The sequence below is a fragment of the Bufo gargarizans genome, chromosome 2, assembly GCF_014858855.1.
Source record: "Bufo gargarizans isolate SCDJY-AF-19 chromosome 2, ASM1485885v1, whole genome shotgun sequence".
NCBI classification, from domain to species: domain Eukaryota; kingdom Metazoa; phylum Chordata; class Amphibia; order Anura; family Bufonidae; genus Bufo; species Bufo gargarizans.
Window position 1 is genome coordinate 708,847,125 of NC_058081.1, and position 19,310 is coordinate 708,866,434.

The following is a 19,310-nucleotide window of genomic DNA, read 5'->3' on the forward strand; positions in this document are numbered from 1 at the left end:
TTTGAAGGGGCTCACGAGCGGACCCGAACGCAGCCGTCCAGCCCTGATGCAGTCTGAATGGAGCGGATCCGCTCAGACTGCATCAGTCTGGCGGCGTTCAGCCTCCGCTCCGCTCGCCTCCGCACGGACAGGCGGACAGCTGAACGCTGCTTGCAGCGTTCGGGTGTCCGCCTGGCCGTGCGGATCCGTCCAGACTTACAATGTAAGTCAATGGGGACGGATCCGTTTGAAGATGCCACAATATGGCTCAATCTTCAAGCGGATCCGTCCCCCATTGACTTTACATTGAAAGTCTGGACGGATCCATCCGAGGCTATTTTCACACTTAGCTTTTTTTGCCATTTTAATGCAGACGGATCCGTTCTGAACGGAGCCTCCGTCTGCATTAATATGATCGGATCCGTTCAGAACGGATCCGATCGAACGCTAGTGTGAAAGTAGCCTTATCCAACCTCTCCCTGTGTGATAAATGTGCACGGTCAGCCGAATGTGAGTGGTTATGTACTGTAAGTGCTCGGAGAGGTAGGTATCATCCAACAGCTTGATGTGTATGGCCGGCTCATCTTCCCCAGACAACTCCTGTTCATATTGCCTGGACCATGTTATTAGCCAGATTGGGCCCCAAATCAGTTTTCGCCAGGTCCACTTGTCATTTATTAGTTGGATGAATCCCTCAGCTGGACCCAAGTACCAACTCATTTCTGCATTTACTGGGAGGGATTGTGGATGAACCCAAGAGACCACTGAATGTCAGAAGCTCTAGAGAACAGGGGTTGTCCTGTTGGAATCAATTTTCCCTTTGTGTTAACTTCGAGTTTAGGAGCAATACAAAAAGTTAGTTAATGCTATATGATCTGCTAAAATACTGTGTACTATAGTAGGTTCCTCTTGGGAACGTAACGGGTGCTAATGTTGCTAATCAATACGTAGTTACGCAAGGTGGAAAAGAAGCAAAATGACCAATGCCGAATGGTTGATGGCCAATGACCAGTCCAAAGACTTCATGGGGGTTTTCTCATCTTCACATGGCATCATTGGGCATCCCTTGAAATCAAAGTTCACAAGAACTTCACCTAACACAGCTCTGCTTACTAAAAGAAGATGGGCTCTTGCCTCAATAAAACATGATTAATTCAAGACGGTAATAAAGGAGGGAGTTCTAGAATTCATCGAGGAGAAGACTACACAGAGTCTTCAGCTTGGGTTGTGGTATCTGTTTCCATTTGATCTGTGTCGAGCAGCCCGACAGATAAGGTTTCTGATTTACTTTCCCCATTTTGAAGGCCTCCATTGGTGGTCCCATTTGTAGAAGTCTTCAGAAGTAATGGTATGTCATTTGGGTTGGATTCCAGGTTAGCACCAGTTTGAGGGACATTGTTGGTATGACGTCTTCCACAACGACATACAACTTCATTGACCCAGCTGTGAAAGTAATGAAAAAGTTTATACGGTCAAATGGTTCCAAGTTAGAAACATATAATGAAAAAGTGACTCTGGTCCTGACCGTGATGTACTATACCATATACAGAGTCCCATGCTCATCCCCGTTGGGTTACCCCCTTATCTTATACATCTTAGATAGAGGAACACCATCACGCTGTGCTAGGGAAGAATTGGTGTACTGCGTACAGCAGTCCCTCACATTACAATAATAATTGCTTCCAGGACGACCATTGTATGTTGAAATCATTGTAACTTGAATAATGTGTTCCAAAGCCCCAAAATGTCATCCAAGATGAGAGAAAATGAAGATTTAAGAAAAATAAGCAGATAACTAAGGCTACTTTTACATCTCTGTTTTTGCTGGATCCGTCAAAAACGCTTCTGTAATTATAATACAACCGTCTGCATCCGTTATCTCTAAAATAGCCATGACGGATCCGCTCAGCGGTGTATGGAGTGCACATTTTATGTATGGGTAGCAGCAGCGCGCATTGCAGCTCCTGCCCGTGCTCCTCGGACAACTACTTACTTCTGGCATAGCACATGAGTACCCTCTTACCCTGTACTATGCCAGGATTAGCTGAGCAGCGCGAGCTCCTGCTTCTGCCTGCTCCGCTAAGCGAACTGCATGTCAACACGTGGCTTATCGGATCAGGCAGGAGCAGGAACTCGCGCCGCTCAGCTAATCCTGGCATAGTACAGGGTAACAGGGTACTCATGTGCTATGCCAGGAGTAAGTAATTGTCCGAGGAGCAGCAATGTGCGCCCCTGCCCCATTCATAAAATGTACTCCGTACACCGCTGAGCTGTCAGTGAATGGTGCACTTTAGGGATGTAAAAGTGGAAAAAAAAATAGAAAATGGAATAATAAAGTCTATTACAAATAGTTTATTAGGGACATCGTATAAAAAATTGTAACAAAGGTTTAGTTACTCTCTAAAGGTCATGAAATGTAAATTGAAGACGTTACCTCCTAAATTTTTGGCAGAGTCCGTACAGTAATGATAGTGTAATAATAAGAAGAAGAGGAACTCCAACGGCTGCCGTAATCTTCACGATGTCTTCGGCAGACCGCCCCTGTGCAGAGCTGTCAGCAGGTTTTGTGTATTCAGTGATTTTCTCCAGCACTGATTTTTCACTCAGCGTTTCTGAAAAAATAAAACTAGAATTTTATCTCGTGATAACAGTGACCGCAAATTACAGTAAATTTACAAGAGACTTGAGAAGTCACGTCCCCGGTGACAGGTCATTCTCCCCCCAAAGGATCAGCACATACGTCTCATAAAATCCTCTGTGCTGCTGTTTCCACTATGTAACCCTCAGTCTGTGACCTCTCACAAGATTAGCCCACTCCTCTCCTGAGATGCTCTGTGCTGCTGTGAACTTCCACTTGTTATTAATTCACATCAAATACTCTGTGAGTTTAACCCCCTTCCTGACATTTGGCATACTGCTATGTCTCAGCGGGACATAGTAGTACGTCATGAATAATTGGGCAGACGCCGGTCAATGCAGGGGCCCAGCAGTGACTGACAGCCGGGACCCTGCTGTATCCGCCAGCATTGCTGTAAATGGCGATGCCGGCGGATTAACCCTTTATATGCCGGAACAAATACACGATGTTGGCAGAGGGAGGGGGCTCCCTCTGCCTCTTCATCGCCCCCCCCCCCCCTTGCTTCAGTGACAGGGGGCAGATGAATGTGATAGCAACCACGCAAAGGCCTCAGGGTCTGCTATGTACGGAAGCCTGTGAGGCCCAGCCCCCATACTGGGTATTAGGGCTGCACGATATGGGAATTTTGTGCGATTGAGATTAGGGCCCTAAAAATTGCGATAACGATATGCGATGCGATATTTTAAAGGAATTGTGCTAGAGGTCTATTTGCTTGGATTTTCCCATATGAGCCGCTGACGCGGCTGGGTATGACATAGTTATGGGGGATCAGTGGATGACGCTGTGTTGTGGGGGATCTGTGGAGGGTGCTGTTATATGGGGGATCTGTGGAGGGCGCTGTTATATGGGGGATCTGTGGAGGGCGCTGTTATATGGGGGATCTGTGGAGGGCGCTGTTATATGGGGGATCTGTGGAGGGCGCTGTTATATGGGGGATCTGTGGAGGACGCTGTTATATGGGGGATCTGTGGAGGACGCTGTTATATGGGGGATCTGTGGAGGACGCTGTTATATGGGGGATCTGTGGAGGACGCTGTTATATGGGGGATCTGTGGAGGACGCTGTTATGTGGGGGATCAGTGGAGGACGCTGTTATATGGGGGATCTGTGGAGGGCGCTGTTATATGGGGGATTTGTGGAGGGCGCTGTTATATGGGGGATCTGTGGAGGACGCTGTTATATGGGGGATCTGTGGAGGACGCTGTTATATGGGGATCTGTGGAGGGCGCTGTTATATGGGGGATCTGTGGAGGGCGCTGTTATATGGGGGATCTGTGGAGGACGCTGTTATATGGGGGATCTGTGGATGACGCTGTGTTGTGGGGGATCTGTGGAGGACGCTGTTATATGGGGGATCTGTGGATGACGCTGTTATGTGGGGGATCAGTGGAGGACGCTGTTATATGTGGATCTGTGGATGACGCTGTGTTGTGGAGGATCTGTGGAGGACGCTGTTATATGGGGGATCTGTGGAGGATGCTGTTATATGGGGGATCTGTGGAGGACGCTGTTATATGGGGGATCTGTGGAGGACGCTGGTTATATGGGGGATCTGTGGAGGACGCTGTTATATGGGGGATCTGTGGAGGACGCTGTTATATGGGGGATCTGTGGAGGGTTCTGTTATATGGGGGATCAGTGGAGGACTCTGTTATATGGGGGATCTGTGGAGTGTGCTGTTATATGGGGGATCTGTGGAGGACGCTGTTATATGGGGGATCTGTGGGAGGGCGCTGTTATATGGGGGATCAGTGGAGGACTCTGTTATATGGGGGATCTGTGGAGTGTGCTGTTATATGGGGGATCTGTGGAGGGCGCTGTTATATGGGGGATCTGTGGAGGGCGCTGTTATATGGGGGATCTGTGGAGGACGCTGTTATATGGGGGATCTGTGGAGGACGCTGTTATATGGGGGATCTGTGGAGGACGCTGTTATATGGGGGATCTGTGGAGGACGCTGTTATATGGGGGATCTGTGGAGGACGCTGTTATGTGGGGGATCAGTGGAGGACGCTGTTATATGGGGGATCTGTGGAGGGCGCTGTTATATGGGGGATTTGTGGAGGGCGCTGTTATATGGGGATCTGTGGAGGACGCTGTTATATGGGGGATCTGTGGAGGACGCTGTTATATGGGGGATCTGTGGAGGACGCTGTTATATGGGGGATCTGTGGAGGGCGCTGTTATATGGGGGATCTGTGGAGGGCGCTGTTATATGGGGGATCTGTGGAGGACGCTGTTATATGGGGGATCTGTGGATGACGCTGTGTTGTGGGGGATCTGTGGAGGACGCTGTTATATGGGGGATCTGTGGATGACGCTGTTATGTGGGGGATCAGTGGAGGACGCTGTTATATGTGGGATCTGTGGATGACGCTGTGTTTGTGGAGGATCTGTGGAGGACGCTGTTATATGGGGGATCTGTGGAGGATGCTGTTATATGGGGGATCTGTGGAGGACGCTGTTATATGGGGGATCTGTGGAGGACGCTGTTATATGGGGGATCTGTGGAGGACGCTGTTATATGGGGGATCTGTGGAGGACGCTGTTATATGGGGGATCTGTGGAGGGTTCTGTTATATGGGGGATCAGTGGAGGACTCTGTTATATGGGGGATCTGTGGAGGACGCTGTTATATGGGGGATCTGTGGAGGACGCTGTTATATGGGGGATCTGTGGAGGACGCTGTTATATGGGGGATCTGTGGATGACGCTGTTATGTGGGGGATCTGTGGAGGGCGCTGTTATATGGGGGATCTGTGGATGGACGCTGTTATATGGGGGATCTGTGGATGACGCTGTTATATGGGGGATCTGTGGAGGATGCTGTTATATGGGGGATCTGTGGAGGACGCTGTTATATGGGGATCTGTGAAGGACCGCCTGTTATATGGGGGATCTGTGGAGGATGCTGTTTATATGGGGGATCTGTGGAGGAAGCTGTTATATGGGGGATCTGTGGAGGGTTCTGTGTATATGGGGGATCAGTGGAGGACTCTGTTATATGGGGGATCTGTGGAGTGTGCTGTTATATGGGGGATCTGTGGAGGACGCTGTTATATGGGGGATCAGTGGAGGACGCTGTTATATGGGGGATCAATGGGAGGACGCTGTTATATGGGGGATCAGTGGAGGACGCTGTTATATGGGGGATCAGTGGAGGACGCTGTTATATGGGGGATCTGTGGAGGATGCTGTTATATGGGGGATTAGTGGAGGATGCTGTTATATGGGGATCAGTGGAGGGCGCTGTTATATGGGGGATCAGTGGAGGACGCTGTTATATGGGGGATCAGTGGAGGGCGCTGTTATATGGGGGATCAGTGGAGGACGCTGTTATATGGGGGATCTGTGGATGACGCTGTGTTGTGGGGGATCTGTGGAGGACGCTGTGTTGTGGGGGATCTGTGGAGGGCGCTGTTATATGGGGGATCAGTGGAGGACGCTGTTATATGGGGGATCTGTGGAGGGTGCTGTTATATGGGGGGATCAGTGGAGGACGCTGTTATATGGGGGATCAGTGGAGGGTGCTGTTATATGGGGGATCAGTGGAGGACGCTGTTATATGGGGGATCTGTGGAGGGTGCTGTTATATGGGGGATCAGTGGAGGACGCTGTTATATGAGGGATCAGTGGAGGGCGCTGTTATATGGGGGATCAGTGGAGGACGCTGTTATATGGGGGATCTGTGATGACGCTGTTATGTGGGGGATCTGTGGAGGGCGCTGTTATATGGGGGATCAGTGGAGGACGCTGTTATATGGGGGGATCTGTGGATGACGCTGTGTTGTGGGGGATCTGTGGAGGACGCTGTTATATGGGGGCCCCATCTGTGGAGGATGCTGTTATATTGGGGATCTGTGGAGGACGCTGTTATATGGGGGATCCTGTGGAGGACGCTGTTATATGGGGGATCTGTGGAGGGCGTGTTATATGGGGGATCTGTGGAGGGCGCTGTTATATGGGGGATCTGTGGAGGGCGCTGTTATATGGGGGATCTGTGGAGGACGCTGTTATATGGGGGATCTGTGGAGGACGCTGTAATGTGGGGCATCTAGTGGGATTGGAGCGCTGTTATATGGGGGATCTGTGGAGGGGCGCTGTTATATGGGGATCTGTGGAGGGACGCTGTTATATGGGGGATCTGTGGAGGACGCTGTTATGGGGGATCTGTGGAGGACGCTGTTATATGGGGGATCTGTGGAGGGCGCTGTTATATGGGGGATTGTGGAGGGCGCTGTTATATGGGGGATCTGTGGAGGACGCTGTTATATGGGGATCTGTGGAGGACGCTGTTTGTGGGGGATCTGTGGAGGACGCTGTTATATGGGGGATCTGTGGATGCGCTGTTATATGGGATCTGTGGAGGACGCTGTTATATGGGGATCTGTGGATGACGCTGTGTTGTGGGGATCTGTGGAGGACGCTGTTATATGGGGGATCTGTGGATGCTGTTATGGGGGATCTGTGGAGGACGCTGTTATATGGGATCTGTGGAGATCTGTTATATGGGGATCATGGGGGCGCTGTTATATGGGGGATCTGTGGAGGACGCTGTTATATGGGGGATCTGTGGAGGGTGTTATATGGGGATCAGTGGAGGACTCTGTTATATGGGGGATCTGTGGAGGTGCTGTTATATGGGGGATCTGTGGAGGACGCTGTTATATGGGGGATCTGTGGAGGACTCTGTTATATGGGGGATCTGTGGATGCGCTGTTATGTGGGGGATCTGTGGAGGACGCTGTTATATGGGGGATCTGTGGAGGACGCTGTTATATGGGGGATCTGTGGATGACGCTGTTATATGGGGGATCTGTGGAGGATGCTGTTATATGGGGGATCTGTGGAGGACGCTGTTATATGGGGGATCTGTGGAGGACGCTGTTATATGGGGGATCTGTGGAGGATGCTGTTATATGGGGGATCTGTGGAGGAGCTGTTATATGGGGGATCTGTGGAGGGCTGTTATGGGGGATCTGGAGGACTCTGTTATATGGGGGATCTGTGGAGGGTGCTGTTATATGGGGGATCTGTGGAGCTGTTATATGGGGGATCAGTGGAGGACGCTGTTATATGGGGGATCTGTGGAGGCGCTGTTATATGGGGGATCTGTGGAGGACGCTGTGTTGTGGGGGATCTGTGGAGGACGCTGTTATATGGGGGATCGTGGAGGACGCTGTTATATGGGGGATCTCTGGAGGATGCTGTTATATGGGGATCTGTGGAGGACTGTTATATGGGGATCTGTGGAGGGTTCTGTTATATGGGGGATCAGTGGAGGACTGTTATATGGGGGATCTGTGGAGTGTGCTGTTATATGGGGGATCTGTGGAGGACGCTGTTATATGGGGGATCTGGAGGACGCTGTTATATGGGGATCAGTGGAGGACGCTGTTATATGGGGGATCAGTGGAGGACGCTGTTATATGGGGGATCAGTGGAGGACGCTGTTATATGGGGATCAGTGGAGGACGCTGTTATGGGGGATCAGTGGAGGACGCTGTTAAATGGGGGATCAGTGGGGACGCTGTTATATGGGGGATCAGTGGAGGACGCTGTTATATGGGGGATCAGTGGAGGACGCTGTTATATGGGGGATCAGTGGAGGACGCTGTTATGTGGGGATCAGTGGAGGCTGTTATGTGGGGGATCAGTGGAGGGCGCTGTTATATGGGGGATCAGTGAGGGCGCTGTTATATGGGGGATCAGTGGAGGGCGCTGTTATATGGGGGATCAGTGGAGGGCGCTGTTATATGGGGATCAGTGGAGGGCGCTGTTATATGGGGGATCAGTGGAGGGGCCTGTTATAATGGGGATCTGTGGATGATGCTGTTATATGGGGGATCTGTGGATGACGCTGTTTATATGGGGCATCTGTGGAGGATGCTGTTATATGGGGGATCTGTGGAGGACGCTGTTATATGGGGATCTGTGGAGGACGCTGTTATATGGGGGATCGGTGGAGGGCGCTGTTATATGGGGATCTGTGAGGACGCTGTTTATATTGGGGATCTGTGGAGGGTTCTGTTATATGGGGGATCAGTGGAGGACTGCTGTTATATGGGGGATCTGTGGAGTGTGCTGTTATATGGGGATCTGTGGAGGACGCTGTTATATGGGGGGATCTTGGAGGGGTGCTGTTTATGGGGGATCTGTGGAGGGACGCTGTTATATGGGGGATCTGTGGAGGACGCTGTTATATGGGGGATCTGTGGAGGGTGCTGTTATATGGGGGATCAGTGGAGGACGCTGTTATAATGGGGATCAGTGGAGGGTGCTGTTATATGGGGGGATCAGTGGAGGACGCTGTTCTATGGGGGATCGTGGTGGAGGGTGCTGTTATATGGGGGGATCAGTGGAGGACGCTTTTAATATGGGGGATCAGTGGAGGGGCGCTGTTATATGGGGGATCAGTGGAGGGCGCTGTTATATGGGGGGATCTGTGGATGACGCTGTTATGTGTGGGATCTGTGGAGGGCGCTGTTATATGGGGATCTGTGGAGGACGCTGTTATATGGGGGATCTGTGGAGGACGCTGTGTTGTTGGGGATCTGTGGAGGACGCTGTTATATGGGGGATCTGTGGAGGACGCTGGTTATATGGGGGATCTGTGGAGGATGCGGTTATATGGGGGGATCTGTGGAGGAAGCTGTTATATGGGGGATCGGTGGAGTGTGCTGTTATATGGGGGATCTGTGGAGGACGCTGTTATATGGGTGGATCTGTGGAGGACGCTGTTATATGGGGGATCAGTGGAGGATGCTGTTATATGGGGGATCAGTGGAGGACGCTGTTATATGGGGGATCAATGGAGGACGCTGTTATATGGGGGATCAGTGGAGGACGCTGTTATATGGGGGATCAGTGGAGGACGCTGTTATATGGGGGATCAGTGGAGGACGCTGTTATAATGGGGGATCCGTGGAGGACGCTGTTACATGGGGGATCAGTGGAGGACGCTGTTATATGGGGGATCAGTGGAGGACGCTGTTATATGGTGGATCAGTGGAGGACGCTGTTATATGGGGGATCAGTGGAGGACGTTTGTTATATGGGGGATCAGTGGAGGGTGCTGTTTATGTGGGGGATCAGTGGAGGGCGCTGTTATATGGGGGATCAGTGGAGGGCGCTGTTATATGGGGGATCAGTGGAGGGCGCTGTTATATGGGGGATCAGTGGAGGGCGCTGTTATATGGTGGATCAGTGGAGGGCTCTGTTATATGGGGGATCAGTGGGGGGCGCTGTTATAATGTGGGTATCAGTGGAGGCGCTGTTATATGGGGGATCAGTGGAGGGGGCGCTGTTACAGTGGAGGAAATAATTATTTGACCCCTCACTGATTTTGTAAGTTTGTCCAATGACAAAGAAATGAAAAGTCTCAGAACAGTATCATTTCAATGGTAGGTTTATTGTAACAGTGGCAGATAGCACATCACAAAAGGAAAATCGAAAAAATAACTTTAAATAAAAGATAGCAACTGATTTGCATTTCATTGAGTGAAATAAGTATTTGAACCCTCTAACAAAAAAAAGACTTAATACTTGGTGGAAAAACCCTTGTTTGCAAGCACAGAGGTCAAAACGTTTCTTGTAATTGATGACCAAGTTTGCGCACATTTTAGGAGGAATGTTGGTCCACTCCTCTTTGCAGATCATCTCTAAATCCCTAAGGTTTCGAGGCTGTCTCTGTGCAACTCTGAGCTTGAGCTCCCTCCATAGGTTTTCGATTGGATTAAGGTCCGGAGACTGACTAGGCCACTCCATGACCTTAATGTGCTTCTTCTTGAGCCACTCCTTTGTTGCCTTTGCTGTATGTTTTGGGTCATTGTCGTGCTGGAACACCCATCCACGACCCATTTTCAGTTTCCTGGCAGAGGGAAGGAGGTTGTCGCTCAGGATTTCACGATACATGGCTCCGTCCATTTTCCCGTTTATGCGAATAAGTTGTCCTGTGCCCTTAGCAGAAAAACACCCCCAAAGCAAAATGTTTCCACCCCCATGCTTGACGGTGGGGATGGTGTTTTGGGGGTCATAGGCAGCATTTTTCTTCCTCCAAACACAGCGAGTTGAGTTAATGCCAAAGAGCTCTATTTTGGTCTCATCAGACCACAGCACCTTCTCCCAGTCACTCTCTGAATCATTCAGGTGTTCATTGGCAAACTTCAGACGGGCCTGCACATGTGCCTTCCTGAGCAGGGGGACCTTGCGAGCCCTGCAGGATTTTAATCCATTGCGGTGTAATGTGTTTCCAATGGTTTTCTTGGTGACTGTGGTCCCTGCTAATTTGAGGTCATTAACTAACTCCTCCCGTGTAGTTCTAGGATGCTTTTTCACCTTTCTCAGAACCATTGACACCCCACGAGGTGAGATCTTGCGTGGAGCCCCAGAGCGAGGTCGATTGATGGTCATTTTGTGCTCCTTCCATTTTCGAACAATCGCACCAACAGTTGTCACCTTCTCTCCCAGCTTCTTGCTAATGGTTTTGTAGCCCATTCCAGCCTTGTGCAGGTCTACAATTTTGTCTCTGACATCCTTGGACAGCTCTTTGGTCTTTCCCATGTTGGAGAGTTTGGAGTCTGCTTGATTGATTGATTCTGTGGACAGGTGTCTTTTATACAGGTGACTAGTTAAGACAGGTGTCCTTAATGAGGGTGACTAATTGAGTAGAAGTGTCTAACCACTCTGTGGGAGCCAGAACTCTTAATGGTTGGTAGGGGTTCAAATACTTATTTCACTCAATGAAATGCAAATCAGTTGCTATCTTTTATTTAAAGTTATTTTTTCGATTTTCCTTTTGATGTGCTATCTGCCACTGTTACAATAAACCTACCATTGAAATGATACTGTTCTGAGACTTTTCATTTCTTTGTCATTGGACAAACTTACAAAATCAGTGAGGGGTCAAATAATTATTTCCTCCACTGTATATGGGGGATCAGTGGAGGGCGCTGTTATATGGGGGATCTGTGGATGATGCTGTTATATGGGGGATCTGTGGATGACGCTGTGTTGTGGGGGATCTGTGGAGGACGCTGTTATATGGGGGATCTGTGGAGGACGCTGTTTATATGGGGGATCTGTGGAGGATGCTGTTATATGGGGGATCTGTGGAGGATGCTGTTATATGGGGGATCGGTGGAGGACGCTGTTATATGGGGGATCTGTGGAGGATGCTGTTATATGGGGGATCTGTGGAGGACGCTGTTATATGGGGGATCTGTGGAGGACGCTGTTATATGGGGGATCTGTGGAGGACGCTTTTATATGGGGGATCTGTGGAGGGTGCTGTTATATGGGGGATCTGTGGAGGACGCTGTTATATGGGGATCTGTGGAGGACTCTGTTATATGGGGGATCTGTGGGAGGACGCTGTTATATGGGGGATCTGTGGAGGATACTGTTATATGGGGGATCTGTGGAGGGCGCTGTTATATGGGGGATCTGTGGATGACGCTGTGTTTGTGGGGGATCTGTGGAGGACGCTGTTATATGGGGGATCTGTGGAGGATGCTGTTATATGGGGGATCTGTGGAGGATGCTGTTATATGGGGGATCTGTGGAGGGCGCTGTTATATGGGGGATCTGTGGATGACGCTGTGTTGTGGGGGATCTGTGGAGGACGCTGTTATATGGGGGATCTGTGGAGGACGCTGTTATATGGGGGTTCTGTGGAGGACGCTGTTATATGGGGGATCTGTGGAGGGTGCTGTTATATGGGGGATCTGTGGAGGACGCTGTTATATGGGGGATCAGTGGAGGACGCTGTTATATGGGGGATCTGTGGATGACGCTGTGTTGTGGGGGATCTGTGGAGGACGCTGTTATATGGGGGATCTGTGGAGGACACTGTTATATGGGGGATCTGTGGAGGACGTTGTTATATGGGGGATCTGTGGAGGACGCTGTTATATGGGGGATCAGTGGAGGACGCTGTTATATGGGGGATCTGTGGAGGGTGCTGTTATATGGGGGATCTGTGGAGGACGCTGTTATATGGGGGATCAGTGGAGGACGCTGTTATATGGGGGATCTGTGGATGACGCTGTGTTGTGGGGGATCTGTGGAGGACGCTGTTATATGGGGGATCTGTGGAGGACACTGTTATATGGGGGATCTGTGGAGGACGCTGTTATATGGGGGATCTGTGGAGGACGCTGTTATATGGGGGATCAGTGGAGGACGCTGTTATATGGGGGATCAGTGGAGGACGCTGTTATATGGGGGATCAGTGGAGGACGCTGTTATATGGGGGATCAGTGGAGGGACGCTGTTATATGGGGATCAGTGGAGGGCGCTGTTATATGGGGGATCAGTGGAGGGCACTGTTATATGGGGGATTAGTGGAGGACGCTGTTATATGGGGATCAGTGGAGGGCGCTGTTATATGGGGGATTAGTGGAGGGCGCTGTTATATGGGGGATCAGTGGAGGGCGCTGTTATATGGGGGATCAGTGGAGGGCGCTGTTATATGGGGGATCAGTGGAGGGCGCTGTTATATGGGGGATCAGTGGAGGGCGCTGTTATATGGGGCGATCAGTGGAGGGCGCTGTTATATGGGCGATCAGTGGAGGGCGCTGTTATATGGGGGATCAGTGGAGGGCGCTGTTATATGGGGGATCAGTGGAGGGCGCTGTTATATGGGGATCAGTGGAGGGCGCTGTTATATGGGGGATCAGTGGAGGGCGCTGTTATATGGGGGATCAGTGGAGGGCGCTGTTATATGGGGGATCAGTGGAGGGTGCTATTATATGGGGGATCAGTGGAGGACGCTGTTATATGGGGGATCTGTGGAGGGTGCTGTTATATGGGGGATCTGTGGAGGACGCTGTTATATGGGGGATCAGTGGAGGACGCTGTTATATGGGGGATCTGTGGATGACGCTGTGTTGTGGGGGATCTGTGGAGGACGCTGTTATATGGGGGATCTGTGGAGGACACTGTTATATGGGGGATCTGTGGAGGACGTTGTTATATGGGGGATCTGTGGAGGACGCTGTTATATGGGGGATCAGTGGAGGACGCTGTTATATGGGGGATCTGTGGAGGGTGCTGTTATATGGGGGATCTGTGGAGGACGCTGTTATATGGGGGATCAGTGGAGGACGCTGTTATATGGGGGATCTGTGGATGACGCTGTGTTGTGGGGGATCTGTGGAGGACGCTGTTATATGGGGGATCTGTGGAGGACACTGTTATATGGGGGATCTGTGGAGGACGCTGTTATATGGGGGATCTGTGGAGGACGCTGTTATATGGGGGATCAGTGGAGGACGCTGTTATATGGGGGATCAGTGGAGGACGCTGTTATATGGGGGATCAGTGGAGGACGCTGTTATATGGGGGATCAGTGGAGGACGCTGTTATATGGGGGATCAGTGGAGGGCGCTGTTATATGGGGGATCAGTGGAGGGCACTGTTATATGGGGGATTAGTGGAGGACGCTGTTATATGGGGGATCAGTGGAGGGCGCTGTTATATGGGGGATTAGTGGAGGGCGCTGTTATATGGGGGATCAGTGGAGGGCGCTGTTATATGGGGGATCAGTGGAGGGCGCTGTTATATGGGGGATCAGTGGAGGACGCTGTTATATGGGGGTTCTGTGGAGGACGCTGTTATATGGGGGATCTGTGGAGGGTGCTGTTATATGGGGGATCTGTGGAGGACGCTGTTATATGGGGGATCAGTGGAGGACGCTGTTATATGGGGGATCAGTGGATGACGCTGTGTTGTGGGGGATCTGTGGAGGACGCTGTTATATGGGGGATCTGTGGAGGACACTGTTATATGGGGGATCTGTGGAGGACGTTGTTATATGGGGGATCTGTGGAGGACGCTGTTATATGGGGGATCAGTGGAGGACGCTGTTATATGGGGGATCTGTGGAGGGTGCTGTTATATGGGGGATCTGTGGAGGACGCTGTTATATGGGGGATCAGTGGAGGACGCTGTTATATGGGGGATCAGTGGAGGACGCTGTTATATGGGGGATCTGTGGATGACGCTGTGTTGTGGGGGATCTGTGGAGGACGCTGTTATATGGGGGATCTGTGGAGGACACTGTTATATGGGGGATCTGTGGAGGACGTTGTTATATGGGGGATCTGTGGAGGACGCTGTTATATGGGGGATCAGTGGAGGACGCTGTTATATGGGGGATCTGTGGAGGGTGCTGTTATATGGGGGATCAGTGGAGGGCGCTGTTATATGGGGGATCAGTGGAGGGCACTGTTATATGGGGGATTAGTGGAGGACGCTGTTATATGGGGGATCAGTGGAGGGCGCTGTTATATGGGGGATTAGTGGAGGGCGCTGTTATATGGGGGATCAGTGGAGGGCGCTGTTATATGGGGGATCAGTGGAGGGCGCTGTTATATGGGGGATCAGTGGAGGGCGCTGTTATATGGGGGATCAGTGGAGGGCGCTGTTATATGGGCGATCAGTGGAGGGCGCTGTTATATGGGCGATCAGTGGAGGGCGCTGTTATATGGGGGATCAGTGGAGGGCGCTGTTATATGGGGGATCAGTGGAGGGCGCTGTTATATGGGGATCAGTGGAGGGCGCTGTTATATGGGGGATCAGTGGAGGGCGCTGTTATATGGGGGATCAGTGGAGGGCGCTGTTATATGGGGGATCAGTGGAGGGCGCTATTATATGGGGGATCAGTGGAGGGCGCTGTTATATGGGGATCAGTGGAGGGCGCTGTTATATGGGGATCAGTGGAGGGCGCTGTTATATGGGGGGATCAGTGGAGGGCGCCGTTATATGGGGGATCTGTGGAGGGCGCCGTTATATGGGAGATCTGTGGAGGGCGCCGTTATATGGGGGATCTGTGGAGGGCGCCGTTATATGGGGGATCTGTGGAGGGTGCCGTTATATGGGGGATCTGTGGAGGGCGCCGTTATATGGGGGATCTGTGGAGGGTGCCGTTATATGGGGGATCTGTGGAGGGCGCCGTTATATGGGGGATCTGTGGAGGGCGCCGTTATATGGGGGATCTGTGGAGGGCGCCGTTATATGGGGGATCTGTGGAGGGAGCTGTTATATGGGGGATCTGTGGAGGGCGCTGTTATATGGGGGATCAGTGGAGGGCGGCGTTAACTGAAAGGGCCAAGGAAAAGACGGCTTTTTCTGCACCCAGTGGTCATTTCCAATACACTAGGTTGCCATTTGGCCTCCATGGGGCCCCGGCGACTTTTCAGCGTATGATGGATAGGATCCTAAGGCCACATATTGGTTATACATCAGAATATCTGGATGATGTAATAATTTACAGTAGCGACTGGGAGTCTCACCTACCAAAAGTGCAGGCGGTCGTGGATTCACTAAGACAGGCGGGTCTCACCGCAAACCCTAAAAAGTGTGCCATCGGCTTGGAAGAAGCCAAGTATTTGGGAAACACCATTGGGCGAGGTCTGATCAAACCCCAGCTAAACAAAATAGACTCAATACAAAACTGGCCTAGACCCCTAAACAAGAAGCAAGTGAGATCGTTTTTGGGAATTGCAGGGTATTACAGAAGGTTTATCCCTAATTTTGCATCTATGGCGGTTCCCTTAAAGGGGTTGTCCAGGTTCAGAGCTGAACCTGGACATCCCTCCATTTTCACCCCGGCAGCTCCCCTGACATGAGCATCGGAGCAGTTCATGCTCCGATGCTCTCCTTTGCCCTGCGCTAAATCGCGCAGGGCAAAGGCATTTTTCTGAGTTCCGGTGACGTACCGGGGCTCTCTATGGGGCTGACAGGAACCCCGGTGACGTCACCGGCACTGATGGGCGGGATTTGGCTCTGCCCTAGCCAGTAAAACGGCTAGGGCAGAGCTAAAGCCCGCCCCTCAGAGCCGGTGACGTCACCGAACACACTGCTGGGCGGAAGTTACCGCCCGGCAGTGTGTTATTGTAAACACAAGAGCCTGTGCCCTGCGCGATCTAGCGCAGGGCACGGGAGCGCATCGGAGCATGAGATGCTCCGATGCCAGGCTCAGGAGGGCTGCCGGGGTGAAAATAAGGGTATGTCCGGGTTCAGCTCTGAACCCGGACAACCCCTTTAACCGATCTTACAAAAGGGAAAAATTCAGTGATGATAAAATGGACCCCAGAGGCCGAGAGGGCGTTCCAATCCTTGAAACAAGCCCTGTGCTCCCAGCCGGTACTGGTATGTCCGGATTTTCATAAACCCTTCTCCCTGCAAACCGATGCTTCGGAGGCTGGGTTAGGAGCAGTGTTATCACAAATAATTGATGGGGAAGAACACCCTGTCTTATACATAAGTCGGAAACTGGATGACCATGAAAAGAGGCATTTCACTGTAGAGAAAGAGGCTTTGGCCATTAAATGGGCCTTGGACGCTCTCAAATACTACCTACTGGGCAGAGAATTCACCCTCATCACAGACCATGCTCCCCTAAAGTGGATGCAGAATAACAAGGAAAAGAATAGTAAGGTTACCAGGTGGTTTCTGTCCCTCCAGCCTTTTAGGTTCACAGTACAGCACCGAGCAGGCAGCCTCCAGGGGAATGTAGATGGTTTGTCTCGTACTTACTGTTTGTCAAGCCAGGGTGCCCCAACCCATAGGTTAGTGCAAAAGGGGGGGAAATGTGGTGTCTCACAGGGTGAAGTAATTGAGGGTATATACGTGTCTCCCAGGTTCTTAGCATATGCTGAAGAAAGTTGTTTAGGAAAGGGTTAAGAAAAACCTAAGCCTGGGTCCTGATGAGCTGCACCTGGGGAGTCGCTAGAAAACTGGGCTGTCAACACACTTGCTCAGAACTCCCTGGGAGTGAGAGAAGCCACATCTCACTGAGGGACCCTGAAGGTCCAGAGCCTGCAAACTGCAAGTATCACAGGTTGCTGTACAGACAGCGTGCTTATTTTGCGTGGACTGAGGATAGCTCATCCACGTCCTAGAGAGGGACCTATTGTTTAGTTAGAGCCTGGATAAGGCTAGGTGTTCCGTTTATGTTTTGTGTTTTAAATGCAACCTGTGAAATAAAGCTGGCAGGACGCCAGTGGAAATGCACTTCTGTCTCCTGAGGTCTCCTTCAGCGAAATAATCTGACTAATCCCCCTACCTTTTCACCGCTGGAAGGGCGAGCTAAATAACTGACTGTCACAATACATTCAATGGACAAATTCTAAACATGTTGTATATAAATCAAGCATCTGGCAGCAGCTTATCTCTATCTTCGGTTGACCATTAATTTTTATGGATGGCTGTACACGTTGGTATTTCATTGATGGAACAACAATGCGAAATAATCGGTAAAATGGAGAACGCCGCTGTGCCAAGTCTGTAAACCCATCAAGCTATCCCATCTAGTCATGTCCTTACCTTCACTTTTTTCTGCAGAAGTCTTACCATTGGACCAGTCACTTTGTCTTTCCCTCCCACCAGTCTTGTTTTTTTTATACTCTGCAATGACAAAATAATTCTCATTCCAGATTTGGAACATATTCTTGAGACTTCTTGGCAGCAGGGGCATTAATGATTCCTAGAAACTCTCTAGACCCTGAGCACTCTAGACCCCTCGGCATTCTCAACTCTGCTAAGTTGGTATTGCCAAACTCTAGTGCCTTCATGCTGCCCTGGGCTTCATATGTGATCCTACCCCATGGACCTGAACCTGAGCAATATCTTCTTAGGTTCTTGTATTGTGCAAAGCATTCTGTTGTTCTTATGGATATGATATTAAAGTGGCTTATTTTTAACCATGGGTTTTGCCTGCCCTGACCTCTGCCTTGTTACCGAACTGAAAGTACTCACTGAGTACTCAACCTTCACGGAGCTCTGCATGTCATTGACTGCTGACCCTACATTATGCCTGATTATGACTTCTGCCTGCTGACGTGGTAATGTGTCTTGGGGTCATTAGATCAGTTTTAGGTCAGTTGTGGCCAAAAGGTTGGGTCCTGGGGCTTCCTTGCAGTCCAGATCCATGTTCAGTGATTAAAGGGTGAACATCTGGAAATGCCTTACATTCTGATCAAAGGTTTAGCTGTAAATCAAATCCATTGCAACCAAGAGTCTCCACTCAATCTCCAGTAAGATCTATGGCACATTGCATGAAATCCAAATTTTTGTACTGAGGCCTGGAGCCCTAATAACAGTTTTAGAATGACTAGCCAGGAATCACCACATCGTGAGAGGGAAGAGTATTTCTGTCCTGAACTGAGTATTAGCTCCCTTCTTTTTTTGCCTCCCCTGTGTCTGTTCCTTAATAAATCTATGGGGCCATGAATTTCTCTCCCTGATGCATAGTGAAGGACACCATTGTTATATGACCCCATCTATGTCTACCTCATACCTTTAGAATTCAGTTCCACATAGTCAGTGATGCCTTGTCCTTTCCCATGCTCAACAAACAATTGTCTATTTTCTACACCCCCGTTTTTTCTGCAGGAAATTTCCAGCAATGACTTGTTCGTGAAGCAAGCAGAGCAGCTCTTGAGTATGACCACTCTATTTGGGCAAAATATGACTTCATTTTCCTGAAAAGTTTTGTTCTGGTCAAATTGTTTGATAACGATTGGAAAATCTGTTACTGGAACACTGCCAGAGATCTCTGTGAGGAGAAAAGCAGAAGAGTGGAGGCTAAAATTATATATATAAATATATATATACCGTATATATAAAACATTTATGTTGTTATTCAAACATTCTCATAGCATTCTAATTATGAGGCAGACCTAAAATT

At 50.3% G+C, this 19,310-nt stretch overlaps 1 protein-coding gene across 1 annotated transcript in view; it reads right to left on the reverse strand.

Annotated features, from left to right (window-relative positions):
* Window positions 1-340: 340 nt before the first annotated feature.
* The window catches only part of LOC122929092, a 33,916-nt gene continuing 14,946 nt past the window's right edge, over window positions 341-19,310 (reverse strand). Inside the window, exons 9-12 of the mRNA XM_044282552.1 lie at window positions 18,921-19,178; window positions 17,948-18,028; window positions 2,414-2,591; window positions 341-1,422 (exon numbers count right to left, since the gene is read on the reverse strand). Of these exons, the coding sequence (XP_044138487.1) occupies window positions 1,182-1,422; window positions 2,414-2,591; window positions 17,948-18,028; window positions 18,921-19,178 (758 nt within the window). The 3' untranslated portion in view covers window positions 341-1,181. The remainder of the gene's footprint in view (window positions 1,423-2,413; window positions 2,592-17,947; window positions 18,029-18,920; window positions 19,179-19,310) is intronic.